The sequence below is a fragment of the Anopheles gambiae genome, chromosome 2 (genome assembly GCF_943734735.2).
Source record: "Anopheles gambiae chromosome 2, idAnoGambNW_F1_1, whole genome shotgun sequence".
Taxonomy (NCBI): domain Eukaryota; kingdom Metazoa; phylum Arthropoda; class Insecta; order Diptera; family Culicidae; genus Anopheles; species Anopheles gambiae.
This window is the reverse complement of record NC_064601.1, coordinates 43,730,858-43,757,092: the sequence shown is the minus strand read 5'-3', so window position 1 is coordinate 43,757,092 and position 26,235 is coordinate 43,730,858. Positions and strand designations below refer to the sequence as shown.

Below are 26,235 nucleotides of genomic sequence, written 5' to 3'. Positions count from 1 at the left end.
CGCGTGGAACGCATGGTGGATTATTTTATGGTCGTGCGCACTATGGGTGGCGCTTTAAAGCAGATTATTAAAGCGTTATATCTTTGCAACATAATATAATTAAATATTTTTATTAATATACATACTTGAGAAAGATATGATTTTTTTAAACGAAAGAAAGTTATGATACATGAATAATTATTTTCATCTTTCTTTTGTGCGTCGATGTTTAGCCATTGTTTTATATTTAACAAAAAATACTTAAAATAAGCAGTTATAACACGAGTCATCAACTTCACTGCACAAAGCTAAATAACAAATGTTACCATGGTGTTATTTTAGTTTCATGATTTTTGTTTACCACATACAGTTTGTGTAGCCCTTTTGCAAGCGGAACACTACAAATGTTCACCATTGGCGCAACATTTAACATGCTCAACGCGTTTGGCGCAATTTTCAAATGTTCGGATGAAATTTACAGCACATCTCGCGGTGCCCCCGGTTGCTCGTTCTGATTCAGTATGTTTATTGTTTGTCTCAGAATTTTTACACATCGTACGATCAGAGAGGTTTGCAATTAATTAACAGGACATTTGCCAGTTACACCCATGCGCCCCCCTTCTGGGAAGGGTGGGGGTTTCTTCCTTCGATTTTAAATTGAGTATCAACGCTCCGAGAGACAACGACGTTTGCGACGTTTGTGGGTGTTAAACTCCCACTTTCGTCGGACTAATACACACGATACAATATGCCCATTTCTGTTTTTGTTTTTTTGTTTTCAAACCTTACAAACACATTCAAATACGTGAGAACATTAACATCCCAAGCCTTCCTTCTCTCCTTGTATCTGTTGCTGCTCCTGCTGCTGCTGTGTGCACATTTAGCATAGGTTCTCGATAGTATGTCTTATTCATTATTCAGATCCATTTTTGTTCTTTGTTATCTTTTCCTTTTAATAATATTCATCACTAGCATCGGTAATTACCATAATTGTTTTGTTTTGTTTTCCCCTTATCGGCTTCAGTTCCCTCGGTATAGACGGAACATATTGGAACATGCAAACATTTACTTAGAACATGTTGTGAAATATTTGTATCGCATTCGTTTCGTGTTTGTTGTTTGGTATGTTTTGTTGTTGTTGTTGTTGTAATAGTGGTTTGATTCACACATTTAAATATGATTACACTTCTCGCCTAACATTTTGCTCTATTATTTCGCCAACTCCACCAGAGAGGAGGTCGATTTTATTTCTCGATAAAACGCCGTTGACTGGTTCAATCACATACAACATACACACGCACACACACACTCACTACCTGGGAGGGGAGAGGGTGTTTTTCGCCAGTTGGACATGCGTTTGGGCGAAGCGCACATCTGTCACTCAGCTTACTCTGGCGAATGCCTTTGCTTCACATTTAGTTGAATTTGTTATACTCAGTTTATTGTCAGCACTTTTCAAAGTGTGTATGTGTGTGCATGTACGTTTGGTTTGGTGGTTGTAAATGTGAGTGTTTGCGTTGCTGGTTTGCACTGTAACCATCACTGGATTCTAGAGTATCTAAAATTTGCCTACCGTTGCGCGTTCTTGTCTTTCCTGTCTTCACATAATAAGCATATAATACTAACATTCAATGATGATGTTCACCAGAATACACAGGGATCATCCGAGCCGGGTCATGCCTTCACCGGAGCATTACGTCCTGAAGAAGCCAGCCCTGCCGCAAAAACGGTCCTCACATACACACGCACACACACGCTCGCGGTAAGATGTCGCAGCACTGAACATGATCAAATTGTTACGGAAAGTAACAAGGAAGCGTTTTTTTGGCAAGAAATATATCGGAGTAGATCGAACAATTGAGCGCGTCCTTCTCCACCCGCCATTATGGTGCAGCGTTAGAAACTACTACGTTTTAAATGTTAAAATAGGTATGCTAAAGTGAAGACCGTTCGGTAGCTCAACTGAACCAAAGTTACGCTGTGTACGGCAGATTCAATATCATAAACTGTAGCAGACTCAGGAAGGGCCAACACACACATCTTCAAAAGTCTTTCCCCAAACATAAAGCAAGGAAAGATGAAAAATAGCACGTAGTCATTCAATTTCGGGCAAACATTACTGTGTTCGTCATTCAAACAAACAAATCTATACACACACACATTTTGGAGAGCACATTTTACATTGAACCGAAATCACGACGTGCACGATCTAACGACACACATCGGTCAAGTGTTGTGGGGAGAGTAGCTGAAGCGAAGAAAAACAAAAAAATAACGAGAAACGTAAACGTAAACATCTTACACCGCTGTTCCGTGTCAAACGGTTTAAAAATCACATTGTCGGCGGGGCTCGGATGATTTTGGTTACGGTTCGTACGTTTGCCATAACTAGTACAGGCGAATACTTTGGCAGTATAAAACATCACCCTTATATGTATCTGCGCGCGCGCGTGTGTGTGTGTGTCTTTTGCATCTTTTCGATTATTTTCCTTTTACGTAAGGGATGTTCTTAAAAGATGCTCGCAATTATTATCCAAAAAAAAAAAACAACAACACGAATAACTATTCACGTGAGAAAAGGGGATGTGAGGAGGTTCAGAGGGTTATTAAATTCAATTCTGCTGCTACCGCTAACCGAGCCTTGTTCGCGCGTCGTGTGTAGGTGTGCTGCTACTACTGTCGGCTCCATCCGCCACCATGGCGAAAGCATACAACACACGCACCTGCTTAGATAGGAACGTATTTGCCCTTCGGTTTGTAAAACAGTTGCCCCTTGGCTAGCCGCTTGGTGATCTCCGACAGCAGCAGGCGCTTCTCCTTCTTGATCTTTTGCAGCACGCCCTTGTTTTCCTGCGCTCGTCGCGACAGGTACGGCAGGACTTCGTTGACTGGACCGTACGGGATGTATTTGTAGGCCGAGTAACCGGCTTGACCTGGCACGTGGCAAATGGTAGGAGAGAAAGGATAGCAGATTAGCGGTGAAGGTTCGTTCGAGACAGGGGGGTTCTTACCGAGCGGGAACGTGATGTAATCACACATGCCCAATAATTGACCGAAGCAAATCACTTTATCTTCCGGATGGATGCCAATCTCCTGCATCTTCTCAATGGCAAACCGAACCGTATCCTCGTTGTGCGATGCAACCATGATGGCAATCTTCTTCGGATCGATGTTTGCATCTTTGAGAATCTGCAATGGTTAGCGTAAAAGAAACAGATTTAGTTAGTTCAACCTCATTCCTGTAGAAGGAGCTGCTTTGTGCATACCCTGATGCGTCTCAAACACTCAGTCAACGTCTTGTGGTACATTTCGGTAGTTGCTTCGAAGGAGGGATTAGTTGGATCCTCATAGCCCAGTGCGGCGGCACGGGCACGCTCCTGCTCGATGTACGCTCCGCGCACAAGCTTCGCGCCGAAATAGAAGTTTTGACGCTTGGCTTGCTCCAGATCCGTGCACACCTAACGAGGTAGAGTATTACAAATATCATCTTTTAGCGAGACAGAGAGAGAGAGAGAGAAAGAAAAGAAGCATCCAAATGCTGCTGCTGTCCCTTTACCTCTTTGTACGTGTCCTTCAGATAACACTGGTAGGTGTTAAACACTATGGCCTTTTCGGTGTTATACTTTCGCATCATTTCGAGTGTGATTCGAGAGATGGCTGGTTGGAAGTAGGTTTGCTCGGCGTCAATCATAATACGAACGTCAAGGTCTTGGGCAGTCTGGAGACAGAAGCGAGAAAATAGTAAATTACATCTATCCCATCCGCTACGGTACATCCTCTTTCTGCCACAAACAATTCTCACCTTAACAATAGTATTCAATCGTCTGATCATGTTACGGAACATCTCCTCTTCTTTGGGTGGAATCTTTGAGATCAAGCGACGCATTTGACCGGTAACCGGGTCCGGCACGCGGAAGGTTTCGCTCAGCTGACAGTCCTCGTTAATAATACCGGTCCACGGGAACAGATGCAGAATGCTGTGGACGATAATGATGGTTGATACAATTTCTTGCAAAAACAAAAATGGCTCTCGCTGCACCTACCCGTCTTTGTCGGATGTCACCTTCTCCAAAAACTGCTTTACCTCCGCCTTATCGGAAACGTTGCCGAGATAGCGTTCGAGATCTTGAATGGTTTTGTGATGCGTTAAAATGTTCCCGGTACTTCCGGCCAAATCCATCATATAGCGGCGAGCCTGCATGATTACTTCCGACACTTGAAGCTGCAATGGACGGAATCGGATTTTCGTTAAGGAATTGCATGCTGAAGGGATTTCAGAGAGCTCGTCTCTGAGTGCAAAATACGTACTAGCAGCTGTGGTCTACCGAGGGCAGTCAGTTTAATAGCAGTAATACCAGTACCGAATGTGGCGCCTGTAAATGGATGAGGAAACAAATTTGAATTGAAATTTTTTTAATAAGATAATAAGATAACTCAAATTAAAAGAATATGTACATTATTAACATTAAATGTTTTAATCGACATCCATCACATTCGTTCTAAACTGTTCTAGAGCGTTTTAGTACAAACGCACCCACCGTGTTGATGGGACTCATGGAACTCACCAGAATTTACAAGCTGAAGAAGCGAAAGAGTGAGACTACGAGAGTGACCATCGTTCAATTCCACCCACATGCACACATACACACACTCACACACATGATGGGAAAATTCCCCCCGATTTTCCATCACCCTGTCCCCGGTCGTGCCCTGTATGTCATGCTTGCACACTGCTTGGCATGTTCTGCCCACTCGCACACACCGCCGGATTGAAATAGGCCATCGACAGTCGAGAAAATACACAACGCAAAACGTTCTGAATCATTCGGCTATAATTTGCAGCGCGTGATCCAACATTAAGCAACCAACATTCCCGACCAATGCTGCATATCTGCTCTACAATGACGTCAAACAAAAAACGGCCCTACGTAATGATGGCCGAGCCCCTCGTGAACATGGTTTTCCTTCTTCCAACAGCGTGCAGGCAGGTGCAGACAGTGGTTGGTGGCGCGATATCGCTTGTAGAGCCTGTCTGTTTTATACTGTGGGTTGGGCAACAATCTAGCGGCGTCACGTGACGTGTACATTTTATGTTGGAATTGTAGTTTGCGTCACATTTTGTGCAACTGTAATAAAATTATTCAACAAGCGTATGTTTGGTGCGTTGTTTTATCCATCATTGGATCAAGAAAACATATGTTTTTTTTTTTTGTGTAAATTGCATTTCAAACATGCATTATAAATATACAATAAATTTCAAATCAAACATAAACTTTCGTCTCGTAAAACACTTCTTCATCCTATGAAATCTACGTTAAAAGTGTGTTTCAGAAGCGATGGTACGAAATTCTGCAGAGAAGTAAAGAAGCAAAAGATAATTGCTTGGGACACTGGCACACACGCACACTCCTAGCCACTGTCCGGTCAATGGCAATTCAGAAGGTCAGTGGCAGAAACACTATCGCAAAATCAGGTTTTATGCGCCGCCAACCGGACACCACGGGCCCCGTGTGTCCAGACGGACAAAAAACGTGTTTCTCTTTTTTGATTAAGGAAGAACACAAAAAATGTAACAACAAGAAAGTTGAGATACCCTGGCCGGTTTGTCCTGCTCTAAAAAAGTATACGTTTCGCCATCGCCCAAGGGCATTGTCTGAATTTTGCGATCAAATGGCTTCCACCGCAAACACGCAGAGCCTATTAATTTTGGTCGTTTTCTCAGCAAAACGAAGCAGCGATAGGGGCGCGATGTGCAGCATTTTCGATCGCACCATTGCTGTTGTTCCATTTTCGGCAACCGTCCCTGACGTTCCAGCAGAAGCAGAAGTCACCGGAAGGAAGTGAAGCGCAAGAAAATCACGAGCGACCGGCTGAGAAAGCAACCACACCGGCTACATTCTCCCCATCTGCTGGATCACGCTCCGGTGCCGTCAGGTGGAGCAATAAATAAAATTCCAATCCGCGGAGCAGAGCGACCCGCTGCTGAATGCAACGTGGTCATCTCTGCCGTCGGTAAAAGTTGCGCTAGACTCGGTTGTCAGGTTTCTCTCGCTGCAGCATGCACCAGTTTATTTTTCCTGTTTGTTTTATTGCTTCTCGGGCCAACAAAACGACGAGCATTTGGCTGTACGTAAGACCAGTAATATTCTCGCTGCAGCTGTGCAGCCGTTCGGGCGGTGACCGGACCGCGAGTGCATCATCGCACTGTGCTCGATTCAAGAAGAAAATGAAGCACTCATTATGCAACCGTTGCAAATTCGGTGCCGGTCAGCAAATGTTTTAAGCCCTGAGCCCATGTGCGCACAAGTTGGTTCTCATTTGTGTTAGTTTTTTTTTTTTTTTGTAATACCCTGGGGTTTGCCAAATCGTACGCCACGAACCTGTTGATGGACAATCGATTTTAATGATGGACTAACGCGATCATGTGACTCCAAGGAAGGGTTATATTTTTAGGTAAAAAGGGTTTTGTTGCATAATTAGGTACCATATTTTTGCACCACGTCTAGAGTGTGTGTCTGTGTGTCTGTGTAAGTTATTATTAGCGTCTATCACATTTGCAAAATATTATGAACAAGACTTTCATAAGTAAACCTTTCCCTTGTCTTCGTGACCATTATACACACCTTTTACCGCGTCGAGACACTCGAGGAAAGTTTCCATGTTGCGTTCGCAGGTGGCTTCATTAAGGTAGAAGTACGTCCTGGCACTCTGCACCTTGTATCGCCGATCGGCGAACGTTTTATCGACGCTGTACTGTGGCAGCGAGTCAGCACTGTCCTCCGACAGGTTGGTTCCCGCGGACGACACGGAAGCTCTGAAAGTGGCGAACGATGCAATTGGATATTAGAGTGGTGTGACACCTTTAACACGAGACAGACGTCCCGGAGCAGGCCCGATCTACTTACTCAACTTCGCGCTTTTCTGCCTCCTCCTGGGACAGATCTTCCTCTACCGAATAGTCAAGAATCGGTTTGACACCGAACGAACGCAATCTAAAATATGTTTTGAAGGAAACTAACGATAAGCATATGTGTTCTTGTGGTAGAATTTTCGGGTAGGCCTATTGTTCCGTGAATAATCTTTGTTAGTTCTATGAAAACAAAACATCTATGCAAAATTATTTAATCAGAAATTATATGTACATAAGTTCAAGATGGATGCTTTACAACTATACATGGAATGAAAACTAAATTTCCTGGTGTTTTTATTACAAAGTATCTATTGAAATCAACATAAAATTCATGAGGTTATCAAACTGTTATCGAAGTTCAAAAACATACTATTTTCTTTGAGCTTGCCACCAGAGTCTTGTACATGACTTTTTACAATTAGATGAAAAATAATTTATTTCAGGAAAATTAAACTGTAACAAACACGCTGAACACTTTTCGTTGCGCAATGTGCCCATTTATCCATGTTATATACACATAAAATGAAAGGCATACAGCCATGTTCTGTACTGTCTGTATATGGATAAAACGATATAAGAGCGAAGAACGATGCAGAAGGGAAAATAAATAATTGTGAGCGTCAAAAATCGTATTGCATCGTCAGACGAAATTATGCTCCAAACATCAACACGGCACTGATGGTAAACAATACATGTACTAAACAGACGTAAAGACACAAGATGGTTACACTAAACAAGGAGTTTTGGGATGGAACGCACACGTGTGCTTCACGCCACAGAAGGCGTTCTTCCGGAGCACGTGGAAGGGAAAGTGCGGGACAGGTGTGGTGTGATGAAAGAATCACGAACAAGTGCACAAGTCAGTTAGCCAACAATAAACGCGCATCCAACGCATTCGGGTCGTCGTGTAGGTGAAATGTTTTGCCTGAATGCATTCGTTTTCTCATTACAAAAGGTCGCAATCACAAACGGGAAACGTATAGAAATTGGTAGGAATAGAGACACCTTGTTAATGTTGGCACGATCCGGATACGATCCTCGCCCGCCACAAAATGCCCATAGAACGTCTGCTTCATCAGATAGACAAACAGCCGGTCGCCGAGAATGGCTCGCATCAGTTTCATGATCTATCGGGCCAGAAGAGGGGAGAGGGACGCAGAACCGTTCGGGTGGAACCATCGAGGGAGCCCGCCGATACGACCGGATTCCGGAACGATCAGGTTGGTCGGGGCCGCCGGGGGGGTTGATGATCCACAATCAGTCAGATGCGAGAGAGAGACACATTGCCGCGTTCGAGGATGCGAGTTTTGTGTACATATGTGTGAGTTTATATTTAATTGTTTGTTAAATCCAATCAAAAAGCGAATGGGAGGATGAGATTTTTGTAGACAAAATTTTGCGAACACATATTTTTCATGTTGTAGTTTAACAACAAATATTGTAGGACGAAAAGTAAATGGTAAACCATCGATCCCGTTGAACAAAAGATAAAAGTAATATTTGTGTGTGTTTTTTTTATATCACGAAAAACAAACGTGAAGAATGAAAAAAGAAAGAAAAAAAACGATACAAAAGATACAAAAAAAGGAGAAAAGAAAGAAAAGAAAAATAATACCATTAGAAATACAACTATTCGCTAGCGGTTACATGTACCTTTCCAGTGTTGGGACAATTTTTTGCTGATCTTCACCGGCCACAAAATGGCCATAGAATGTATACTTCATCAGCAGCGTAAAGAGCTTTTCGCCGAGAATGGTTTGCGCGACTTTCATCAGCTGTAAAATCACGTGCGATTTGCGCAAGGCGAGCGCGGGATGGTGTGATGATCGTTACACATTGGCCGTTGGGTTCGTATGAGCGTGAGAACGTGCGCAGATGGAGTCGGAAGTGGCAGGTGGTTTTTTGGTGGTAGTAGTGTAGTCCATGCAACAAGGATACGATCGCCATTCACGAACCACACGCAAACGGTCGACGATTGTGTGTATTGTTTAAAATGTTTTATATTGCATTTGTTTTTGTCAATTTATTGGTTATCATTGCAATTGCGCATGGCCAAATCATTCGTTTGGTTGTTTTTGTTTTATATTACGCCAATTTCAATGCCCAAATCGTATTGTGTTCAATTTCCAATATAATTTTTCCAATTTTCAATATATAACCAGCACGCCATTCGTTTGAGGAGGTTTAGTATCGCATGAAGGAAGAATAGGTCCGTTCCGACCGTTTTTTGGTGGCGTAATGGCGTATTTGTGTGTTTCGTATGATGGCAGCGCAACGATGATCGGGGTTCGGAGATGCAGAATGATAGACATGCGCGGCACAATTTGGTATCGAATCATTTTGAATTTTCGAGCGATTCCCAGGGATAGTTGGATCGAACATGCGGGGTAAGGATCATTGTAACACAGGTACGGTGAATTTTGCCATCACATCATTCCAATTGGTATAATTTTGAGTTCCGAAATTCGTGCAGCAAGTTTCGATGAAGAGAAAGGCAAAAGCCCAATGTGACATACATAATGAAACGAGAGTAAGAGACAAAGAAAAAGAAAGGAAGAGACATTGGTCAATTGTTAGTTACACAATACATCACTGCATGTCGGTTAGATTATGAAGAGTTCGGGTAGTGTGAAGAAGAAGGATACAGGGAAGCTGCTAAATTGGGATCAGATTAGGGATCGTGCAGCGGCGAACAATCGACCGAGATTTACTGATACCTGTTTCGTCAACTCGCGAATCATTTTAATTAGGACATAAAATGAATGACCAGAATTTGCCAACCCATTCGCGCAAACGTGTCCACACTCACGGTAGTTTCATTTTATCAAGCCACAAGAGTGCCATCCTCAATGTCATCTCAAGTTCAGGACAATTTGCATTCAATCCGTAGCGATTTTGGCCATTTGGACAATGCGCGCCACTCAGACACGACACGATCGTAAAGGCAAATTCTGGAAGCTCGTAAAATAAACTGAACGGCATTTGGCTGGAAACGGTTGTTGTTAGATATAGCACGACGGCAAAGAACAGTTATCGCTTACACGATTGTCATCAGCAATAGACTAACGCATTCTGCTAATGTTTTGACTCACCGCTTAGAAACAGGTATAAACTATTGCTTAGTAACTATTATAACAATAATTTCTAGCTAAGCGTAGGTATTGCAAATATTATTTGTAATTTTTTTGCATATTCTCAATTTATCATGTAGTTCAAAATTAGAATCCCCGACAATACGAAACCTGCTAGAGCACAGCCCAGCCCTATGTACATGAATCATTGAACCGACGATAGGAATTTATGGAGCACTTAGTAATGAGACTTTAGCGGTTCACTCCTTCCGACGATCAATATTCCACAACGATGGGTGTGGTGGAAGTGATATGTGTTCGTAACATTTACAGTTGCCAGCTGATGACAGATAAAAAATCCTCCCACGTCACATTTCCTCCCGCGAAACTGCCCATTGCAACAAAAAGTGCAATACCGATCGCGAGGTTATGCAACTAAGTTGTAATGGATGGGATCCAAACTATGCGGGGGCCATTGGTGCGGGTTGGCGGCACCCGGTGGCACAAGTGACGCGGACGATCTAAAGCAGCTATAGCCCAGTTGCACAAACACTAACCGGGCAAGTTGACAAATACTACTTTAGCGCGTGCGGCTCACAGCTACTCTGGCACGTTGCTTGGTCGATCGTCCGCCCCAGCCTCTAATAGTATGAGAGACCGCATGCGTCTTTGCAAAAAGCGCTAGTAGCGAAGGTTCCGCATCACTAACGCCACCAACCGGAACGCGTGCATTGCCAAGGTCAGCACTATTTTATTGCGCGCTTCTCATGTTCTTATCCATGCGGGTGCGGATGGCCCCATTATCCGACCTACCCTTCAAATCTTGGAAGATAAAGATCTGGCTTCTGATTTGACCGTACAGTAAGATCATGCGAATACTTTCGTTTGGGCAGGCTTTTCCGACTTAGATGTCCATCAACTTGTGCATTCGCGGTTAGATGACGGTCACGGGCGGAAAGTTTTGTAAATAGCACCAATACATTGTATGTAGAGCACCATACTGGCCGCACTGGTTTGCCAAGATTTTCTTGTTCCACATCCCGTGAAGGTGTGATGTGCGCCACACAGTCAGGTTATACCCTTTTTTACCGACGGCACGTTAAACACGTTTAATTAGCGCCATTAATACAACCGAGTACGCAGTGTGCAGCCATGACGATCTGTCGTCCTAAGCTTGAACACACCAGACGTCATGGAATAAATCTCTGGCGCATTGTGGCCGGGTAATCGGCAAGTCGCAACCGAGACCTTGCACTGATTGTGAAATGATAATGGCCCGTGGTCACGAAGCTGTCTTTAGGGGGGCGGGGATATCTTTCGGCAACCAGCGAACAACTTAATACATTCCACCTCCCTGTTTGTCGAAACGTTTAACGCTCAACGTCGAGTCTTTCAGGCTTGACTTTGGAGTTTGCAAAACCATTGACAGAGCCTTAAAGCTGCCATAATGGTTGCATCGAGGAATGGATGATCATCATGTGATCACGGCTCACGTGCGTCCAACCGCAAAGTGACTTTAATTGTGCTAAGTAACACTAATATCTTGTGGCCGAATTCGCACCGGTTTGAGGTGGTTCCGGTTCACTGGTCTTTCTGACCTCTCCACTTTTGTGAACGGTATGTGTAGCGCGGCGGCGGCGGCAACAATACAAACTGCCAAACTTTGAACGTTTCTCAGCTGTTGGCAAGAGTCTCTGCCTAGTGATGCCCTGCCCGTCGACTGCACCAGGTTTAAATATAGAACCCAACACCACTTGACATGCTTCTTCAGCTACGTTTCCTTATTGCAAACGATCATTGGGAAGGTTAGTTGGCACCGTTAGATAATGTTTAGTGTACGGAGTGTTACTACCAGCAACTATGTTTTACATTTCAAAATGCAACTCGTTATCAAACGTATCTTTACGTACGTACGTGTTGCCGGTTGTGGGCAATACATCCAAATTGGTTCAACGAAATCAAATCGCTCCGCGAATGCGTCCTGCTCCTTGAAGTAAATTTCATTATTATCCAAACTGTAGTATGGCTTCCGGAGCATGGATTAATCGCGTGATCGCTGGGAGTAATATCGCTTTTCCATATGGTTCATTCATTCGGCTAAACAAAAATAACCAACCATTTTGTATCATCCCTTCTGTGAAATGGGGCAACGGGGGAGATGGGACGGAGATGTGGTTGTTTTGTCACATTTTCATGATATCCTGTGCCTAAACTGAACCCGGGGCGACAACAACACGCGCGTGGGCTTACTTACGAAAAACATTTACAATGTGTGTGTGTGTACGGGTTCACCATTTCACACAGCTGAATGACTGTTTTGGTGAGAGATCCAGGGACACATGTAAATTAATTGTGCGTCGTCCTAGCACCGGTGCGTACCGGTGTGCTGCGTCGCCAGCCCAAGGCGCCAGACAACCTGCGTGACGTGGAAGCAAAAAAAATCCAATGTGGGCATTAGAAGTGAATGATAATTTTAGCATAATTGTACGTCCGCTTCTATCAATCCCTTGCTGCCACGTTGATGGGTTTACACACGTTCGCGTATGGCAGGATTGTTTGGTGACCAGTGAAACACGCCGGTGGTGTACTGCGGCAGCCGTTACAAGCGGCCGTCAGTCGCGGCACTATCATGTGATATTGCTCATTTAGCAATTTTCCATCGTTTACCGCGCGCCAAGGAATAAAAGTGTGTCGCATACAGCCATACCATTCGTTGGATGATAGGAAAATTGATCAATTTTGCACGAAAGCCGGAGCTGAATTTAATTGAGTTCGTTCAGAAGTGAACGTAAAAAAGGGAACCGATTGAGTGAACGTTCATCATTCTGCTGGACAATGTCAATCCATCGTGCAGCTCATGTAATTAATGAAATTAACAAATAGCTAAACACAGCCGTTACAATTTTGTGCTGTCCACTCACATGATTCGCAATTTTCTGCAATCGCGTGACGCGCCTAAACCCACCAGTAGCACAGAGCCTGTTCTGTCCGCGTCCCCTGCTTTTCGTGCTTCGTGGATCCCATCGTTACAGGCATGGGAAACACCCCAACGGTGTGCCAAAAATACACCGCCGGTGGGTATTCTTTCACGAAAGTGTAGTGGACTTGTGGCAGATTGAGAAAAAAAGGTCAACCCGCACACCTCATGCGAATCGCCAAACATGAGCACGAGACTTTCAAACGCGAGCAATACACGGTGGCGATCCGCTGCTTGCCAACATCTTGCCAACTTTGCAGCTGGTGCACGGGCAATGTTTTGTGCGATGTGTTCAGGTCGCCTTCTTTCTACCCGGTCTTCTGAAGCACTTATTTATTGCTCATTCACTTTCGACTTGGTGTGTGTGTGTGCGAACATTATACAGAATAGGGTGATAGATCATCTTAGCAAGACAAACCCTCTCCACCGCGAGAGAAACTGGGTTTGTTTAGCTAGTGTTTTGTGTGTTTTTTTTCGTATTTTTTTCCTGCGAAATTCTTTAAACTATCCAACCGACACCAGAGTGTGTGTAGGATAAATTTAGCACATTTCAGTGGCGGTACCACTCAAAACTTCCTGCCTGGCCACGCGTTCACCGCGAGGTAGTTGTTGATGTGATGAGCGTGGCCGAATTTCTACTGTGCACAGGTACTCAAATGTCCTGAGTCTGATAGCTGACATTCGCCACATTTATTGGAGTAATACTTCGAGTTGTTAGCTATTTCTTAAAAAAGCTTAAAAACCGTACTTCAGCTACTGATTACTTGTGACCGGCTGTTTTTGTAAAGCAGTGCAACATTGTAGCGTAACTTGCATAATGGGCACCAGTTCAAATTAGCTGCAATGTAAACGATCGCAAAACAACAAGGACGATTATGCAACGCCTCGGTGCAGTATTGAACTGCCCTAGCAACAAAGGAAGGAAATGACCGAACGGGAGGGGGCTTGTATACACAGCCAAGCCAGCCCCATTCTGTTGCTGCTTGTTCTAAATGTGACGCGAACGCTCGGCGGCTGTGCATGTGCCAGAATATCGCGCTATTGATCACATGCATAACCGCCAAAGGGAAACGATCCGGTGTAAGGATGTAATGGACTATCTTTAGGATGGGGCCAAGTGTGCCGAAGGGATGGTCCGCCCCGTTGTTCGTATTCATGTGTGCTGAAATCGATTATGATCCAAGCCGACTTGACAGCGAAGAAACCGTATTTCTTCGTTTTGAAGTTCCCCAGAGCACACCAGACGGTCCTTTTCGACTGACTCTTGACGTAACGGATTTTCACTTCTGTTTGGTCGATTGTTAGCTTACACGAACGGGACACACAGAGCGTGTACAAGCGGCAGCATGTGGTGGAAGGGAAATCGAAGGGAAATGATTCTGGCACGGCATTCATGGTGTCGGGAAAGGGGGAGGGGGGGAGGAGACCGGTGTTAAAATCGTACAGATTATGAAGGATAGCTGGTCGCCTTTTGCAAACTCTTCTACATTCGTGGGATGGCAGCGGGCTTTGCGGGTCGTTCCCAAGAGTGCCACACCAAACACTGGACTCGTCTGGGCATCGGGCCGGTCCCCAAAAGCGCGTCCTTACCTTCATATTGTTTTCCACCAAAAACTCGGACGAGCACAGCACGTATACGAAGTACGCCCGTATCAGCTCGAAGGTGGTTTTGCTCTTGAAGGCCGCATGCGGATCGTTGAAGCTGACGTCCAGCGGATCGCGCTGCGGGGTGGAGGGATTGTTGTCCTGCTGCTGGCGCTGGCGGGCACCGGTGCTGACGGGCGAGGGAGCCGCCACCGTAGTGGACCGCCAGCGACGCGTTCCGTCGAGCGACGGGTGTCCTTCCAGGGTTAGCCGGTGGTTGAGCGCCGCCAGCAAAGCGCTCGACAGCTGGCCACGGTGGTTGCTGGCCGCATGAATGCCGTACTGTCGCAGGAACTGCTCCGACCGCGAGTGCGACAAGCATCCGTTCGTGCCGGTCGACGACGGGGAGGACACCTTGCGCGGCACCAGGCTGTTACAGCGCGAAACCGTACGGAGGAAGGCCATGGTAATGCTAGCGCCGGATGGATGGGTTGCGTACGTACTGAGCACTTCTTGCACCGAAATTACCCCACCGGGTAGTTTGTTGGGCTAAGAGCAGTTGAGATGGTATTCGGAGGAGGCAGGGATGCTATAATTCCCGTGTTACTCGTACCGGCAGCAGCTGCACTCACTTACACACTGAAAAGGGCACGCGCACACGTCGGCTTTTATTTTTTTTGGTTGGACACTTTTTGCACAAGCTCAAACAAACTTGACTTGGACGCACCAGCAGGAAAAGGATATTGACACACCGCACACACAATGGGAGCACACTCGCGGGCAGCACGTGTGTACCGTTAGGGCCACAACACAACACACAGTTCGCTTTTGCGTCACAGGACGAACGGACCAATGTGACCCAGCCAAGGATGTGCAGCGCCACACAATCACACGTCGCAAGTAGAGCACACTTTCTGTGCTCCAAAACTATCTCCCTCTTTCTTTCTCCTCTCTCACACACACACACACAGACGGCGAAATACCGGCGAAGTAGGCGACGGATCCTTGCTGTCACACACACGAACACACGCGCACACACACACCAATACACTGACACTGTTCTGTCACTCAACGGAGGCGAACTGGAAAACTGGTGGGGGGACGACGACGACGACACAAGACGGCGAGGACGATTTTTCTTCCTGGTGTTTAGCCTTCTTTTCGCAAGTGCTAACGCAAGCCCCGAATCTGCTTTCTGTTGTTTCCCGGTAAATCCTGTAAAGAGACGACGGAAAAGGAAGGCATTGGAACATTGCTTGCTCAATCCATCTTACGTCCAGCAACGGAAAATAGCACGTGATAATGCGTGAAGCGCCGTCCTTCGTTGTGGCGAAGGGCGACGCATTTTTTCGCGACGGACGGTTGTTGCGGGAAGAAACGCGGGGTACAATTGCCGGCAGGTGTACGGGGACGAGGGGCAGCCGGCGGCAATCGCTCAATTGGCAATGGAGCGGCCAAGAATATTCTCACTATTACCGGGATTACACAATCGCGTGCAAATTCATCCGCTCGCCTGCATATACACAGTCGGGCAGAGACGCACGTGCACACATGCGCAATTATACGCGACGCACACTACCAGCGTCGGAATTACGTAAATGAAACAAATTTTCCAATATTTCTTTTCCGTGCCGATGGAAAACTAACAGCATTTGCTGCATCGTATGAAAATAGACCACAAAACTAGAGTGAATTTTCATTCGAGCAGTGCACAACTGGCAATAAACCCGTCTGGATCAAATATTCGTTTTCGCACTGTTCGGACGTTGGTGTTTGTTCGTCCCTTTTTAAGTTAAAAAAAATATATTACTATTCTACTGTGCACATCGAAAAGTAAGTACAACTTTGCAACTAAATCTCAGCTGTAGATTATCGACTGACGAATGCGAGAAACGGACTCCCCGGCAACCGAATTGCCATCGGTGTCAGCAAATTTACAAGTGTCTAATTTTATATTCACTGCCACCTGTTCCAGCGTGCCGATAAGGGCAATATTTCAGGCAGAACCGTTTGGGAAACTTTTCGCTGCAGTAGTGCACTAATGTAGTTGGTTTTTTCTCCCCCGTTGTAGCAAAACGGCTCAAGTTTAAAGCTTAACAATTTACCACGCACGAAGGAAGTAGAACTTGCAAACCGTCCAGACTGGGCAGACTCGGTGCTCTACTCGCGAGGAAAAATTGTGCGCTCGCTTTCGTTCTTTCGGCTGGCGACTTAGGCAGCGCTCTGTCAGTTGTCTAACGACAACTGTCAGGCAAGAAACAAAACTTTGTTCGATTTGTACTCTGGCATCCGTTCCTTGTCTTGTAGAACAGCCATTAATTGCATTAAAAAACAATATTTTTTGTGAAAAATGAAGGAATTGGCTTAGACTATAAGAATATTCAGTGTTTCGGTGAACAAAAAAGATTTAAAAATTACACAAATACTTGTCACGAACCAATATCCAAACCGATATCATGTGCCATTATCGCTAGCTCACAGAGCGCTGCCTTAACGAGGCAAAATCAATCCGCTGAGCAATGTTCGTTCATTTCGTGGGACAGCAGATTGACAGAGCGGCCCGTAGGACAAAAACCGGTTTTCGCGAGCTCGCCAACGCTCCAATTCGGTGCGATTTTCCCTCACTGGCGATCGTTTTTGAAAGGCGTTGTGAGGGGTTTTGAGAATTCAAGATGGCCGCCAAAGAGCTCGCGCTGGTGTGCGATTGTGTTGGTGGACAACATTAAGTGGCCAAAAAAAATGCATTGTGTTTATTTTCGGTGTACTCACTGTTGGATTGTCTGTGCATTGTCATTTCGTTGTTTTGAAAATCAGTTTTAATAAAATCGCTTCACTCATTTGATGGACACATTTTGGCAATATTTAGAAAATTCAAAAGCAATCAGCTATTCTAGGTGCATCTTTCCCACCATATAGCATACATAGTATCAATTTGGAACAAAACCAATTACACTCATTTTTATTTCTGTTTTCGATTCGATAAAAAAACAAAAATTCGTATGAGATATTTCCTGTAAGAATCCTATTGGGACAGCCCGAGCACTGCTGTGAAGGGCAAAACTGCGAAGACCTGTTCACCTAGCTCGAACACTGACTTTTTGTATGTTGAGTAGTGCTTACCAACCTTTTTCGGATCGTGGACCACTTGGTTTTAAAAATACATTTTCCGCAGACCACATCTATTAAGGACAACATTTTATAGACTTAGTTCAAAGTTTTTTTTTTTAATAAAACATATGTTTAAATCTTACTCTAAACATGCCTGTCGATAATTTAAACGCGATTGTGGGAAAAATCGTGCGATATGTATTGTAATAAGCTTTTGATAATAAGGCCACTGATAATTTCATGGTTTAACTTTTATTTATCACTAACGCAACAGAGAGTTATGCAATACATAGTGGATGTATTTTGTTCTATCTATACACGACGAGGACCATCGCCAACGAAGTAATATCACGAAAGTTCTGCAGTTTGCCTCGCACTTGCACGGGGCAAAGGGAAGGTATTTTGAGTTCTACCGCTGCTTGTCCTCGGTGAACTGAGACGATACCCACGTGAGCACCCATTTTAAGTTCGTCAACAGGTACTTCAACGCTTTGGTCCACTGCTCTTCCGAGTTGAATTGGATCCTGCAAAAACATAATGGACAGGAATAGTAAAGAGTGTTTGCAAAGCTGGTGTTTCGTTACTTACTTGATCGAAAAACTGCTTCCGGTCGATGCATCTTCGATTTTTCCTTTCTCCATTAGGTAAGGCAGGCAAAAGTCGGGATCTCGGCGGACAATTTCTTCCTTGAACTGCTGCAAACAGTCGAGGAATGCAACCATCGCCGCATCGTATTTGGAGTCCCACAGAAAACGGAATCCTCCGTTCCCGTACAGCGGTAGCTCTTTCCCTTCGCCCAGGACCTCTATGTAGGAATGATTGCCGTACGGTACCAGGCGATACTGTTTGAAGCTGAAATTCATTTTGCGTGCCAAGGCCGATAGCAGCAGACACGTCTGACCCCAGGCCGCATTTATCTCCGACCAGTCGACCGGAGCCGATGGTAGCCGCCCAAGGCGAAAGTTGTTTATCGTGCCAAAGTGTCCCGAGTGCCAGATGTGGAAGGTTGCATTGAAGACGTTTGTTTTCTTCAGCTTCTCTAGCTGGCTCTGGGCATACGCCATCTGGCATTCGAGTGAACGGAACTCGTCCTCAGTGGTTATTACGTCTCGGCGATGCTTCGTATACTCGCGCCAGTATTTGTTCTCCTCGCGTTCGAGCCGCTGCTTTTCCTTTTCCTGCTCCTCGACCGCTTGCCGGATGGATTGCTCTTCGCGAGACAGGCTGCTAAGCTCCTCGAGCAGTCGTGTTTCGTCCTCCTTCAGGCCGGCCAGTTCCTGCTCCAGCTCTTCAATGTTTGGCACATCGTCCGTCATTTCCAGCTTCTTCAGATAGTTGTTGTAATCGTTCCATTCATCCTCGGCGATCTTGAGCTGCTTGTCCATCAGTTCCAGCAACGTATCGGTACACTCGTCGCACAGGGGATGGTCGATTTCCGAGTTGTTCGATAGCGCATCGAACAGTTCCGCCTTCACGCGCAAGCTGTGGCCGAGCGACTCCTTGTTTTGGCCGTCTGACAGCAACATGAACCCGTTGGTATCATTTGTCGAATCGGTTACACGGAACGGTGGCACAAAGTGGTCAAAGCTGGCCGATTGTGATTCGAGGTCAACCTCCAGATGGGAGTTGATCGGTAGTGCCAGCTCCGCCAGCGTATGCTCGCCCAGGCTGGCGAATGTATCGTCGACATGAATGGGCTGCATGCATCGCTGGCAGGAAAAGCTAACGCTTACCTTTGCGTCATTCATGCTACAAAAGAACACTTTCTGGCGGAACTGATGGAAATGGCTAGGTTGTATAAATATGCGCACCCTTTCTTTGTTTTGTAAGGGGACTTGCGATATGTGCGATACTTTTATCGTTTCTCTTTGCAATGAAAATATTGTTGGCCTTTTTGGTTTGACATTTTGACTACAAATAAAAACAAAGCAAAAATATGTATATAGCGCACAGTTGAATACTTACTGTTCGATTTGCTTCTACGGATGTTCATGGACACTTTCAAATTGCCCGTTAAAGAAAAAACTCGCCAGTTCAATAATCCCCGTTTAGCTCGCTTTTTAACTAAGAGCTTGGCATTCCAGCCCTACACCAGGAGCTATTCAATCCTTCCCTTGAAGTATTGCTAGAAATAAGATAATCGAAAGATCAGCCATTATTCATCATAATAATTTATTATTTAATTTTCAACAACAAAACTGGATGACTCACTCATCGTTTTTTTGTGATAGAGCCTTTGAATCACATAAAATGTATTACATATAATCAAATTGTGAAATGATGAAAATAAAAATGCAGTGCTAGCGCAAATCTTAAATATGCTGTACCGATTCAGTTCCAAATTTTTCGCCATATTTCTAAGAAAAGACCAACCCCCCATCGTCGATAAGGTTTAATACGCTTTATTTTTCTTTGTTTAGTTTCGTTATAATTTGCTGGCTTCTGAATCCCAGCGGCTGTTCTCACATACAATTGCTATTAAGAGTTATGTTGCTTCACATTTCAATATCGTGCTCTCTTGTACGCTTCTCATCGTCAGCTACTAATTGTATGCACTATTTTAGCATCATCATGTTTTCCTTTCGTTTATTCAATTTGTGTTTCTTATTTTTTTCTTTATCATTATTTATTATTATTATTACACAGTATCAGGTCGAGTTCTAGTGAGAGTGTCCGATAGTTGTAAAGTTGCGTTCTTTTATGCTTTTCTTCAATGTAATTATTATGTTTCATATAAACCCGCTCGGAGCTCATTCATTGCTATCTTTCCCTGGTTTGTTCGTCGAGTGTTTTCGCGCCTCGCGTATATAATAATGCTTAGACAGTTCTATAATATTTCACCATAACATATCCTAGGTCACCTTTATTTTGCGCGAACCTTTCACTGCTTCCCCTCGCTGTCTCCGTCGTTTTTACCACTCGCGAAGCCGATATTTACCTATCGGTAAGTGTATTATGTGCAGTAGTATGTCGTAGTATATGCGTACACCCTTTCCGAGCATGTGTTTGCATAACACCAGTGTGTAATAGAGCGTAAATGAATCTGTAAATTAAAAAAAGTGTACTGCGGATGCGATTCCAATCCAGCCGACGACTGCTGTCATCATCTGCCGACGGTGGCAAAGCTGTTAATCGTGTTCTGTAGTTTATTCCATGATAAATTTACTGCCGTAACGACAATTTTTCACTAACACTTTTTAAACCTTCTTTCACCAGGTATTTGATGATTCATTCCAATAATGTTCAATTAGTACAATTTGCATTTATATATTATCTTTTGTAAATTAAAGGTATCGTAATTAGCAGCAAAACATGTTCACTTTTCACTCTCGCTTTTATCCAGCAAGGATTCGAACTTAATTACGTTCTCTTTATTCCACGCACCCTCATACACATTCACAATGGCCCTTGCACTTTTGTAAATTTTGCCGATAGAAGATCAAAGCATGTGTTAACAAAACATATGCTAAACTGGGTATATTGTGACATTCGAAAGATTCATTAACTGTTCCAAAATAATCATAGCTTAATTACAGCCAACATTGGAGAAAAGAACAATGGAAGTAAAGATTTCTTTTGGCTGATAATTAGTCTCATTGCCGCACATCAAAGTGTTTGTGTGTGTGAGAGAGAGAGAGAGGAGAAGATCCATTCTACCATCGGCGAGGATTGTATTCCAACGGGTAAATGTATATTTCTGTTTCCCCATTTTTAACATGATTTGTTACAAAATTATGCGCAATATAGATTTGATGAACTGTATGATTTAATTTTTTGCTTCAATATTGCGTGAAAATATAGCTTTACGTATAGCAGGTATGAAAGCAACTCACATCGTCTACAGAGTAGACTCGGAATCTGTATCTGTGTTTTAGCAATTCATTGGGAGGTATGATGATACTACAACTACGCCTGTTGTTTGATAACTCTCTCTCCCTTCTCTCTCTCTTTTTTTTTTGCTTCGTTACACATGCAATGACTCATGACATCGTAGGGCAAGAGAATGCGTGTTTCAGGACAGCACTGTCGGAGAAGAAACGTGATCTACTGCCAAAGAAAAGTTACCGAAATATCATCGTCGGTGTAAGGAGCCACGAACTGTGAGCAGTTTTCAGGGAGAGATCCACTAAAGTACCCACTTTACGATCCACAACACTGACATCGCATGGCGTACAGCAGCGGGGCTGATGATCTCGGAACACCGGTTCAAAACTGTGGGCGACACGATCAGGACAATGATGGACACGATAGCGAAGACGAAGAGGACAAAGACAGCAATGGGAACGGGGCTAGTCGATAAAGCTTTGCTCGACGCAGGCTTTCACTCGTTTTTCGTACTCCCGGCGATTTTCTTTGTAGAGCTGCGCTGCCATCGAATTGGCCGGTGAGTTTGGATTTGGATCACTCAATAAAGACTGCAAATACAGTTAGCGAAATAGCGAATACAAAGTTAGAGCATATGTATGAATTATAACGCGCTACTAGGAAACTTCCCACTTCATGCATGCATCGTGGACCAGGGACGTACCTGAATGGATGTTAGTATAGCTGACACATCGTATGTAGGGCTCCATCTATTCTGCAAAATGTCCAGACAGATACCGCCATCCGCGTACACATTTGGATGGAACATCTTTGACACAAACCTCACCGTAGGCGGCTTATTGGGATACTCCTCGGTAAACTCTATCGTTAGCTTGAACGTACCGTCCTCGAAAGGTGTGTCGTGTGGTCCGAAAATCACAGCGTTCCAAATCATAATATTGTTATCGGTCGGTGCACCGGACACGCCGGTAGGTGGATCTTCCTGAAGCCTGAAATGAATAGAAACATCAATTACTCCGTGCCATATACAAGGGTTTCCTTAAATTGTATACGTTTCTATAGCCATTGTATCATGTTAGATCGCTCGAAATTGCACAACAATGATGCAACGACTCTTAGGATCAAGGCAAGAATGGTCAGAGGGACTCAGGCGCTTATCAGCCAGCATTAAAGCATCGATCTTGCACGCAGAAGGGCATGATCGGGCTTAACAATTGTTCCTTGACACAGTCTCAATGACGCGACCGACTTCAATGTGGTAGTGGGTCCAGCAATACTATACAAGCCGAGCACATTGTATATTGATAGAAATTGAACTTGAAATCCGGGACATAGGGTGAGGGTGAGAGTGAGTAATCTACTACTATAACCATCACGATGCATCTTATGGCCGATCGTGGACGCTTATATTCCATCATTCTCCGACCCAGAACGTAAACAAATCGGCATTCTCTGACCACAAGAATAGGTCGCCAATTCTGGGCTACGTTGCGTAATGAAAGAATAACGGGTAGGTAATGGAATAATTTTCTTCAATCGATTATGTTTGCCATCAACCTACAACGTGTGCACTTTCGCTCTACATTTCCACAAGTTGTTTAGAGTCCGATCGTCATTGGATATCCTTTCCTAGGTACTGTTTGAATAATGTATTTTTCCCTTACATCTGAAATTTCCTATTTCTCGTGCTAATTGCTGCGCGGTGTGTGAACAGCGTATTCCCTGGCCCCTTTATTGTACATCATTTCCTTCCCACTCGCGCTTTGTTTCGTTTTGTCAGCCGCACACCTATTTGCTGCAGGCCTATGTGTATGTACACTACGAAAATAAACTTTTACCAACCGCAACTGCCGTGTGAGCATCTTTTCTCACCGCTTTCCGGCGCTGAGAGTGAATCTGCAGAAGATGATGGCGTGTGCGGATTAGCTTGGTGGTCATTCCGCACGGACGCGATGGTTTGAACCTATCTCACCAAGACGGTGAGTGGAAAGGCAAAAAAGTAATCCGCGTCATCGCATTTCCTTGACTCAGCGGTTTCCGCAGCCATCCCCTCTTTCTTCTATGCCAACCGGCACCACCCAAAGTGTGCCGAAATTAGTTTGATTTTTTGGTTTTGGTGTCAGTATGTCTTTGCCAAAGTGAATGGTTGGTTATTGCTTTCAGAGGCATCTAGTACTAATTTTGATGCGGGAACAAACATAAACAAAGACAGTTATACTTCTAGAACAATAAGAATGGTTGATTCATGATTCAAGATGATAAGTAATGACTGGATTTAACAAAGCCTCACGCGGTAAGGCCACCCAAATGTAGTCCCTAATTGCCTCTGATATCGATCAAATCGCCCGTGGTACAGTCGTCAACTCGAAGGACTCAATAAAATGCCCATCATGGGTTCAAACCTAGGATAGAACGTCCCCCCCTAGTATTGACTTTATCCGGCTGCTTGGTAATGCATTAAGTCTCGAAGGGCCCTGTCGCGGTTCGCACTAGGACGGGACTATACGCCAAATAGAAGAATATCGATAAAAGTGCATGACCCCAGCAAGTATAAAGAGCCAAGTATAAAGACGTGTTTGTTTGCATCGTCAATAATGATATCTAGTGAAATAGTATCAATCTCATACAAATGCATCTCTATCTACTACTACACTATCATGCCCTTTTAAACAGCTGCTTATGCGCTTAGCGCACATACACAAATACACGCGTTAACGCCATCGTGTATTGTTTTATCCGTTTCTAGTACGGTGTGCGCGATGCTCATCGTTCATTTGCCCAACCCAAGGGCATCCTTTTTGTGTGTTGGATTCGATGGTGAAAAAACACACTGTTACTACAAGGTCGCACCGTTCTTTGCTTGTCTGAGTTCGTTCGACTGTAGTGGATATTTATATCACACAGAAAAAAAACGCGGGGCGCGCGTTGGATCGAATACTACCTCCTTGGAAGAAGTCAAAATGTGTCCCCTCACATTAAAACAAGGATTCGGTTCCATCCACTCTCCAACGCCCACCCACCGTACATACCCAATACCACAGTCAGTCGTATTTTGTCGAGGCAACCAGGATAAAACTACCAGGCCAGGATAATAAACGGTAATACTGCTATGACAACGGTAAACGCGATTATTTTTTAGTTGTATGTGGCACGATTTCACTTCCACATGTATTGCCCAAGCCCCTTGATGCACACCGAATCGTTTGTCTTGCTGAAACAGGGGCTGGCTGTTTCTGGTTGCACATCTTCGGCACTGTTTAGCACTTGTTCTATTTTGCTTTTTCTTAAACCTTCCACTAAACCGATGGACTGATTTGTTGCGTCAACCAGGATACGCATACAGGCACACTCACAAGCACACACATTCATTGCGAAACCTTTAGCAAATTTACCTTTTGAAATCTCTCATAAGACGTCTGCGGGCTGGCGTGGACATTTTCTGGACGGGGTCGCTCTACGAGAAAGCCAACCAGGGATTATGAACCCAGCAGGATCTTTGTGTTTACCGAAAGAAAATCTTTAGTATTTTTCCTTAGTGCTGCTCTGTTGCTTGGAAGTGGTGCTGTGTTTCTTTTCCGGTTCGGTGCTACTGCTGCTGCTGCTTCTCGAACAGTCTGTTTCTGTCTCTTTCACGCACACGTGTGTAATGCTGCTTGGTTGGATATTTTCTTCCTATTTAGGCGAGGCTCCCGTACCCGCAACTTCCCGTCGCTCCGCACCAATGGGGTGGATGTCTGGATTATCCCTTTTTATCGCTTCGTTTTGTGCTGGTCCACTCTAATCGGGACGTCCCCAAAACGGGAAAATTTGTACACTTTCTGCTGGCTGATGTCTAGATTGGCCGAATGTGCGGGTTTATAGATTTATGTAAGCTCTGGCTTTCGCGTATCGGACAACCAGCACTGTGAAACTCACGGGGGAGCTTTCTCGCACTACAAAGGGACAGTATCTTGCACCGAGGTAACGAAAATATTAACTGTAAAAAGATCACACCGAAGAGAGACGGAAACACGCATGAGAAGTCAATGGCCAGATCGTGGCGGAGGGTTAATCATCGACCCGCCGTCGCAGCGCTTACCAGCTTCTATTTCTTTGAACCGTCGTCATATATGCCACACTTGCATGAACACTGCTGCTGCTACTGCTGCTGGCTGCGCTGCCCCCAAACTCATCGACTTTATTGCCCGATTCGCTCCTAAACGCTAAAATATCACAATGTGTACGCGCACTCGTAGGCAAACAGAAGGCAGAAACAAACCGTGGATCGCTCACACACAGAATCTACCCAATTTTTGCGTAAAACCCCACAAACGCGTAAATTGTTTGCCAAGTGAGGTGTTTTTTGCAGTTCGCTGTGTGAGGGAGAAGGGATACTCATGGCGTTTCACACGAAGCCATATTGGATAGGCGTTTGACAGGCTGAGTCAGACGGGATGACAGACTGTTTTGCGATGGCTGTCTATGGATGACATAGGAGATCGAAAAGAATTTAAAGGAGCGAGTAAATTTAATTGCGATACTACAACAAGAAAGAAGTTTTTGCCACAGTATAGGTTTCGAACACTTCAAAAAGAATACATTTGTATGTTATTCAAAAAAGAGGTACAGTGTAACGCCGTTTATTCGGGTATCTTTTTTCCGGCTGTCCGTATATCCGCGTTATTGAAAAATGATTCTGCACAAACAGTGACATTGCTTGCTGAGGAAAATAAACTATCATCAGAGCACATTATCATACCTGAAAACATTAACATTAATCTCAAATTTCAAATATTTTCTTT

At 44.5% G+C, this 26,235-nt stretch overlaps 3 protein-coding genes across 8 annotated transcripts; all 3 read right to left on the bottom strand.

The window, feature by feature from the left end:
• Positions 1-481: 481 nt before the first annotated feature.
• Positions 482-16,785, bottom strand: LOC1271596 (proline dehydrogenase 1, mitochondrial). 6 transcript variants are annotated; one of them, XM_061641686.1, is made up of 12 exons: positions 16,627-16,785; positions 14,528-15,736; positions 8,543-8,664; positions 6,885-6,971; positions 6,603-6,793; positions 4,288-4,352; positions 4,023-4,201; positions 3,782-3,956; positions 3,536-3,697; positions 3,246-3,437; positions 2,991-3,168; positions 482-2,912 (listed from the first exon to the last, which is right to left on the bottom strand). In XM_061641686.1, exons 2-12 carry the CDS (start codon positions 14,984-14,986, stop codon positions 2,707-2,709), a joined length of 2,016 nt encoding a protein of 671 aa, XP_061497670.1. In that variant the 5' UTR covers positions 14,987-15,736; positions 16,627-16,785; the 3' UTR covers positions 482-2,706. The 6 variants fall into 6 exon arrangements, with proteins under 6 accessions (XP_061497670.1, XP_061497665.1, XP_061497671.1 ...); XM_061641681.1 differs by lacking the exon at positions 8,543-8,664 and adding an exon at positions 7,895-8,016; XM_061641687.1 differs by having other exon boundaries at positions 16,634-16,763.
• Positions 16,786-17,865: 1,080 nt separating this feature from the next.
• Positions 17,866-19,543, bottom strand: LOC1271595 (beclin-1-like protein). The gene is made up of 2 exons (XM_310418.8): positions 18,218-19,543; positions 17,866-18,153 (listed from the first exon to the last, which is right to left on the bottom strand). Exons 1-2 carry the CDS (start codon positions 19,375-19,377, stop codon positions 18,039-18,041), a joined length of 1,275 nt encoding a protein of 424 aa, XP_310418.6. The 5' UTR covers positions 19,378-19,543; the 3' UTR covers positions 17,866-18,038.
• A 468-nt stretch (positions 19,544-20,011) lies between these two features.
• Positions 20,012-25,904, bottom strand: LOC1271594 (ubiquitin-conjugating enzyme E2-17 kDa). Its single transcript, XM_310416.8, has 4 exons — positions 25,533-25,904; positions 24,847-25,430; positions 22,158-22,443; positions 20,012-22,044 (listed from the first exon to the last, which is right to left on the bottom strand). The coding sequence occupies exons 2-4, from the start codon at positions 24,888-24,890 to the stop codon at positions 21,919-21,921; spliced, it is 456 nt and encodes a 151-aa protein (XP_310416.7). The 5' UTR covers positions 24,891-25,430; positions 25,533-25,904; the 3' UTR covers positions 20,012-21,918.
• Between the last annotated feature and the right edge of the window lie 331 nt (positions 25,905-26,235).

Bases quoted from the DNA above. Each gene is read 5' to 3' on its own strand.
- LOC1271594 (XM_310416.8), bottom strand. From the start codon at position 24,890: ATGTCCACGCCAGCCCGCAGACGTCTTATGAGAGATTTCAAAAG. The intron at 22,444-24,846 runs GTAAATTTGCTA...TATTCATTTCAG, and splicing joins CTTATGAGAGATTTCAAAAG to GCTTCAGGAAGATCCACCTA. The intron at 22,045-22,157 runs GTACGTCCCTGG...CTGTATTTGCAG, and splicing joins CTATACTAACATCCATTCAG to TCTTTATTGAGTGATCCAAA.
- LOC1271596 (XM_061641686.1), bottom strand. From the start codon at position 14,986: ATGGCCTTCCTCCGTACGGTTTCGCGCTGTAACAGCCTGGTGCCGCGC. The intron at 6,972-8,542 runs GTACATGTAACC...AACATATTTTAG, and splicing joins ATTGTCCCAACACTGGAAAG to ATTGCGTTCGTTCGGTGTCA. The intron at 4,202-4,287 runs GTACGTATTTTG...CGTCCATTGCAG, and splicing joins TCGGTAGACCACAGCTGCTA to CTTCAAGTGTCGGAAGTAAT.
- LOC1271595 (XM_310418.8), bottom strand. From the start codon at position 19,377: ATGAATGACGCAAAGGTAAGCGTTAGCTTTTCCTGCCAGCGATGCATG. The intron at 18,154-18,217 runs GTAAGTAACGAA...ATGTTTTTGCAG, and splicing joins GGAAGCAGTTTTTCGATCAA to GATCCAATTCAACTCGGAAG.